Source organism: Pezoporus flaviventris, unplaced genomic scaffold, assembly GCF_033815535.1.
Source record: "Pezoporus flaviventris isolate CSIRO_AGI_PZ_B2104156 unplaced genomic scaffold, CSIRO_AGI_Pfla_v1 ptg000551l, whole genome shotgun sequence".
Lineage (NCBI taxonomy): Eukaryota > Metazoa > Chordata > Aves > Psittaciformes > Psittacidae > Pezoporus > Pezoporus flaviventris.
The window spans coordinates 76,614-83,702 of NW_026893098.1; the positions used below are offsets into that span (position 1 = coordinate 76,614).

Consider the following 7,089-nt stretch of genomic DNA (forward strand, 5'->3'; position numbering starts at 1 on the left):
TTCCCAACGTGTAGAAGCTGCTCTTTGGGACTCTTTTACTCATCTCCATCAGCAGGGTGGTGGGGAACCTTATGAAGACCAGCTCTCAGCTTCATGTGCCCATCTACTTCTTTCCTCATAGGAAATGTACTTATTTCCTCCGTAGGAGGTAGCTGGGCATTTTGCTCTTCTGGATTGTCCTGCTCCATGGAAAGCTGCCACCATGCTGACCTAGGAGCACAGCGGAACTTCATCCCCTGTGATAAGCAGTCACCCGACTTGTTTCGGGAACAGCCTTTCAAGGCACTGTCTGAGCAGGCTTGTCTTTTCCTTGGATATCATCTGGAGCTGACGACACAGATGCTCCATGCTTCTGGCCATATGTTGTATCCAGACATGTCCAATCTATTTCATGGCTCAAAGACTCTGTGTTGTCCAGAACTACTCTATCACTTCTTCATTAACTTATATCTGTCCATCCAGGCAAAGCTTATTTTCCATCCCAGCTGCAGCTTACTCATGATTTCTCATTCCAGGGTTTGGGGGTTGAGTCACATTGGTCCAAGGAGTCATCTTATCTAACTGTAGGCTTTCACATCTGAATTAGTCACAGAAGGTTCCCCTTATGGAGACAAGGATGCATCTGGGGTCTTTGATTCAGCTTGGATCTATTTTAAACATCCATATCAGGGATTTCTTCTGGAAAAAGTAGATGGTTCTCTCCACTTGCAGTGAAGGGTGCTGGGCAGACACAGCTACAATGTGGGTTGTGTTCAGAGCAGACAGAGGCCATAGCCTGAAGAGTAAGTTTAAGTCTAATGGGAAACATCAGCTCACTGTGCTGATGTGTTGGGGTCCTTCAGGAACCCCACTCAAAAGTGAGGAGGTGAAAGCAGATTTTCATACAACCATGGAATGGTTTGGGTTGCAAGGGAGCTTAAAGCTCTCCCAGTTCCAGCCCCCTGCCACAGGCAGAAACACCTTCCAGTAGAGCAGGTTGCTGCAATCACCATCCAACCTGTCCTCAATCATTTCTGTTGGTCAATAATGTCTAATGCAGTAGAGCCTCAAAGCTCAGCATGCATAAATCACTTCCTGAACAGAATAGGAAAGCAAAATGGATGTCGGCAGTGTCCTGGCTGTGTGTTTGCTTTTAGAAAGGTTGCTAATAGCAGATATTAACTTCCTGACGAGGGGTTTAAATTCTGCATAGATGGATAGGAAATTTTTTTCCTAGAAGATACTAGTGTTGGTTGGCTCTTTTCAGAGCCATAAGAAAGGAACTTTTCCCAATAAACCTGTGCCTAAAGGGGTTTCAGGAAACATGGAGAGGGGCTTAGGACAGGTGCCTGTAGGAACAGGCCAAGGGGAATGGCTTTAACCTGTCAGAGGGGAGACTGAGATGAGCTCTTAGGCAGAAGATCTTCCCTGTGAGGGTGCTGAGGCACTGGCACAGGGTGCCCAGAGAAGCTGTGTCTGCCCCATCCCTGGCAGGGTTCAAGGGCAGGTTGGACACAGGGGCTTGGAGCAAGCTGCTCCAGTGGAAGGTGTTGGGGCTGGAGCTGGAGGAGCTTTAAGGTCCCTTTGAACACAAACCAGGCTGGGATTCTATGATCCAGGCCCATGAAATTGTCCTTAATACACAAACATGCCAACACACTGACCCTCCAACTCACTGGCTTTGGCCATGAGCCATCTCTGTCAAGCAAGGCAGCTGTAGAAGTGAACTTTGTTGTTAACAAAGAAGAAAGTTTCTTTCTTGTTATCCCCAGCTAATTAGTCTCTGATGGCTTGTTATAAAGAATGAGGAAGTCACATCCAAGTTTTCTGAGAAGCTTTTGTGGTGATGAGGAAACTTCCTTGGTAAACCCCAGAAGGTCTTGTTAAAGCTGATGACTCCTGGAAGGGCGCTTGGTCCCCAGGGACCACTTCTTGCTTTGGCAAAGTGAGCAGCATCACTTGTGATGGAAACAGCTGTGAGTGCTTGTATTGTGAAAGCCTGGATTTTGGGCCTGCTGGAGGGCTTTCTGTGCCCATGCAAGCTTGGTCCTACTCTCTCTTTAAAGACACTTCCCAGTCTTCATGACATGTGCAGATAATGTGGTTCTTGCTAATGGGGTGCTTTGTCCCTTCCTGCTTTTGACCCCTAATAAAGGGAGCTGGGGAATCTCATTGCATTTCTCTTCACTTTTGGGCCTCCTCAAGGCCACTTCATACATTGAATTTCTTGTGATTAGTTGCCTAGGGATGGATTTATTTATGTCTCTCTTTAGTTCTTTACCTGTTAAAAATGTTCTTAAACTGTTAAACTGAGGCATGTTGAAGTCCACTACCTCCATCCTCCATGTCTGCCTGGCTTTCATAAATGTGATTTTCCTACCATTATGAATTTGGGATTGGAGAATAAGCATGGGTCACCTGACTCAACATCTGAAATTCATTGTCTAGTTATGAGATAGTCAGGTCCCTTCTTGGGTGGTTGGGAATAAAGGATGTTTTATCACATCCTAGGACAGCTGGTGAGAATGCATGTGGTCCAGAGCAGGTCTGAACATCAGAAAGACTTGTATATGCATGTCAGAATAGCTTTCTCTGGATTAAACTAATTCCAGTCAGGATCTGAAGGCCTCCTGGAGGTCAAACTGGATCAGCTGCCCCCCTCAAACCTATTTTCAGTTTGTTTTAATCCAAAAGACAGAACAAGAGGAAACTGCCTCAAGCTGCACCAGGGCAGGTTTAGTTGGAGCTGAGGAACAATTCCTGCCCCAAAGGGTGCTCAGGCATTGGAACAGGCTGCCCAGGGCAGGGCTGCAGTCGTCATCCCTGCAAGTGTTTACACACTGTGTAGATGTGTCCCTCAGTGCCATGTCTTAGTGGTGGCCTTGGCAGGGCTGGGAATGGTTGGACTGGATGAGCTTGAAGGGCTTTTCCAACCTGGTTGATTCAATGAGTCTAAAAGGAGCCCAGTTCATGCAGCCTGACCTCAGCCTGTGATGGGGATGGAAACACAGTGAGGGGAGAGAGGTCTGTGTGTGTCTGTGTGTGTGTTAAAACTTGAACTCTTGAAACTGCTCTTTTTATCTGAACAAATACTAGAGATACAAAAACACACTTTCACTGAGCACAGATGGAGACACAAAACTGTGATTTAGTGACTCAGCTTTTAATTATCTAAATTCGAAAAGGTGAAACTACTTCAGATCTCCTAATCCCTCATCCCAACACTCTTAAAAGAGGTATTTCAGTTTTCCTTTCAGTTGGACTAAAACTTCATATAGGGGGAAAACATATAAGATAATTGAAGGACTAAGAAACCACTTTCTTTGCATGTTTGCCTAGAAGTGGTGGGGAAACATCATTTAAGTTGAAGGGAAGGAGACAGATGCAGTGAAATGCCCCAGGTCAGGTTTGGTCTCCCTTATATAGAAATGTGGTGCCATTTGCTCTGTCCTGAAGTGCCCAGGACCTTGGCAAGCACTTGACATGTACATCCTGCAACCTTCAGAAGGGTTGGGTCATTCTGGAGCCTCATCTGAAAGCTCAGAGGGAGACCCAGGGGCATCTCCATGGTGTTAATAGTCAATGTTCAGGCAACTGAACTCTGTCCCAGATGCCTTTATGCTTCCTGACATGGTTCATCCAGTCTGATCCACCTACCCATGCTCATGTGAATGTTTCACTGGGATAATGGTCTAGGACTATGGAATTGTGTCTGTGTGGTGCAGACATCATAGTGAAGAAATAACTGGGACAGCTCAGGAACAGACACACGTTACTTCATGACTTCTGGTTACCCAAAGCAGTGGTAAGTGCTCCATCCCTGGCAGTGTTCAAGGACAGGTTGGACACAGGGGCTTGGAGCAAGCTGCTCTAGCGAAAGGTGACCCTGCCTGTGGCAGGGGGTTGGGACTGGATGATCTGAAGGGACTATATGGTATCTAAAGATGAGAATTGCTAACTAATTGTTAGGTTAACAAGGCTGTCATATGAATATCATCTTTAATGTTCATGTCAATAGAGGCCAGGTTTTGAATCATCTCCACAAAAAACAATATCCTTCTCCAAAACATTTAGGCTGATCTAACAGCACCTGAAGCACAGACCCATGTCCAGCTCTTCCTGCCAAAAAGGTGCTTGCTATTTGAGGTATCAGAACCATTTATGCAGAAGACCCCCATCATGTATTTGACGTGGGAAGTTTGTGTCTACAGCCGGGGTGGCTGCATTTTATAGATCCCTTCTCTGCAAAGATTGAAACAGAATTCATATGATGATGCTCTCAGTAGAAAATGTATTTCCAAAACCTCAAGCCTGTTTCTTGTGTTGCTGGAATTCACCATGCTGCCTCCCCGGCATGTTAAACTGAGGTTTCTCTTGCCAACTCACTGAGCAGTTTCCTCCACACAGGACTATGGCAATCCAGTCCTCTATGAGTGAAGTAGCATCCAGTCTGGGTAAATGTTTGACCATTTCAGTTGTCTCTGCTTTGGAAGCTTTCTTAAACCCAAGAGGAAGTAAGGACACCAGAATGGGTAATTCATCAGACAGTGATGAGCCCTACACATGACACTGCTCATTTAGACTCCTGTTTTCACAGAAGCTCAGACCAGATGATCTTTTGAGGCCCAGCCTGGGCTTTCTATGGCTCTATGATTCTATATGTATAGTCTAAGCCAAAATATCCAGCAAAATGGAAGAAAACAAGATATGGTGAAAGTTTTGAAGGAAGTTCTCTGATATCAAAGGTGCCAAGCCCTTTAGCATTTAAGGATACAGATTCTGGCTCCGTCATTGACTGCAGGTCGAAGCCACGTTGCCCCCACACCTATGACAGTTTATGCTTTCATACTGTTGTTTTTCTGAGCACATAAAAATTCTGTTCACCATCCATATACTTTCCCAATATAAGTTAATTCTCACTTACAACAGCTAAAGGAAAGATATTCTCCCCATCAGTGTGTTTTGGCTTTATTGAGACCCAGACAGCTCTCAGTTACCATCAATTCTTTGTTCGTTCATTTATGGAAGCTTCCTACAAACTTAAATCTTATATGAAATAGATATTTTGGTTTTTGTGGTGTGCTTGAGCATGAGCAGGGCATGGACATGGGATATGGGTGCTTATCTCCAAGTGGAATTCCATTTCTCTCACCATTTAGGTAAAAGGTTATGTCAGATGAATGTAAAACACCACTTAAAATGAATGGGAAGAGGTCCTGATGTGCCCAAAATGTCCCTAACACTGGGTGGTCTCAGCACAGTTCATCATCCTCCATTATGAATTATATTGTCTACAATTTTTTCCTTTAAATGAAATCTCCTGTGAAGCTGCAGCCTGGGGAGGGATTCCCTTTAACATTCAAAGGCGCATCTTGAGACCTTGATTCCCACCAGCTTCTTCTCTTTGAAAGGCACAAACAAAAGCAATGAATCTTTTGAAACCTTTTCTGTGACTCTTTTTTCAGCAAGCAAATATAAAAGTACACTTCCTCTTCCCTCCCACCCCAGCAGCTTTAATAAAGAGCTCACAGGTAAGAGGGAGGAATTTGATTGGAGCTGAGGGACAAGGTCAAGAATCTTGCAAGAAGAAGACATCTTTATCAGTGACAAAAGTTACAACTGTATCAAGGTGATTGGTGTTTCCTGTGAGGGAAAGAGGACTGGGATAATTGAGGGTAATTTCTTCCTACAGGCTGTTGACTATGATGACAAATGAAGTATGAGGTTTCTTCTCCTCTTGGTTTCCTTCCAAGGAAGGAAGATGTGATTTGAGGGATCTATATCTCATTTAAAAATGTAATTGAGTTTTGTGCAGGAAGTTTGGAAGAATCTACATCAAATCATTGGGATTATTGGGAAAAATCCCTTTGTTTTAGTGCCCCATAGGCTTTCTGACTTGAGATGAACTGTTCATGTCCTGGATGACAGAAGTCTTCTATGTTGCCAGCGGCTGAAAAACCTCCTCCCGCATTTCACCAGAGACCGCTTCACCTCCCTGTTCCTCAGGCTGTAGATGAAGGGGTTGAGCATGGGGATGAGCACAGCATAGAAGATGGAGGCCACCTTATCCAGACTCGTGTGGCTAGAAGGAGGTTGTAGGTACATGAAGAATCCTGTCCCAAAGTACATGGAAACAGCCATCAAATGGGAGGCACAGGTGTGGAAGGCTCTGGCCCTGCTCTGTGCTGAGCACATCCTCAGCACGGTGCGGATGATAGAGATGTAGGAGAGAAGAATGACCACATTTGCACACACTGCATTGACGGTGATGAAGGCAAAGATGACCATCTCACTGCTGTGCGTGTCGGAGCACACGAGCTTTATCACAGGGAAAAGCTCACAGAAGAAGTGGTCGATGCGGTTGGGACTGCAGAAGGAACCTCCGAACACACACCATGTGCTGATGATGGCAGTGAGGAAGGCGAATAGGTAGGATGATGCTACCAGCTGCCAGCAGACACGGCTGGAGATGATGGTCACATAAAGCAGGGGCTGGCAGATAGCAAAATGCCGGTCGTAGGCCATCACGGCGAGGAGGTGACACTCAATAGTAGCAAAGAAGGCAAAGGTGAGGAGCTGCATCATGCAGCCGGTAAAAGAAATGGTTTTGTCCTCTGATAACAGGTCTGCCAGCATCCTGGGGCAGATGACTGTGGAACAGCAGATATCAGTGAAAGCAAAATGGGTGAGGAAGAAGTACATGGGGGTGTGGAGGCTGGAAAACACCCGAACCAAGATGATAATGCCAACGTTCCCCAAAATAGTGACAATGTAAATCAATAGAAACAAGACAAAAAGAGGGGTCTGCAGACGTGGGCTGTCTGTAATTCCCAACAGGATGAATTTAGTCTGCGTGTGATTTGCTCCCATGACCAGGTGTTACCTGCTGAGGGAAAAGGAAGAGAAACATCAAACTGATCAAAAATGGAGATTCAGATTTGGACCATGCTAACTCTAATCGGTGACCGTTTAAACTATTACATTTTAGTATATACTACTACATTTTTTCACCCCAATTTTATGTACTTCATGGTTTTAGGTTGAGATATTTCAAAAAGATCAAAGAGCATATTGAAGCAGCAAATACCATTTTTCAGATTTTTATGCTTG

General features: G+C 45.0%; 1 protein-coding gene across 1 annotated transcript; it reads right to left on the minus strand.

Moving 5' to 3' along the window:
• Positions 1–5,889: 5,889 nt before the first annotated feature.
• On the minus strand, positions 5,890–6,849 carry LOC133263964 (olfactory receptor 8U3-like). Its single transcript, XM_061443852.1, has one exon. It carries the CDS (start codon positions 6,847–6,849, stop codon positions 5,890–5,892), a length of 960 nt encoding a protein of 319 aa, XP_061299836.1.
• Positions 6,850–7,089: the final 240 nt, after the last annotated feature.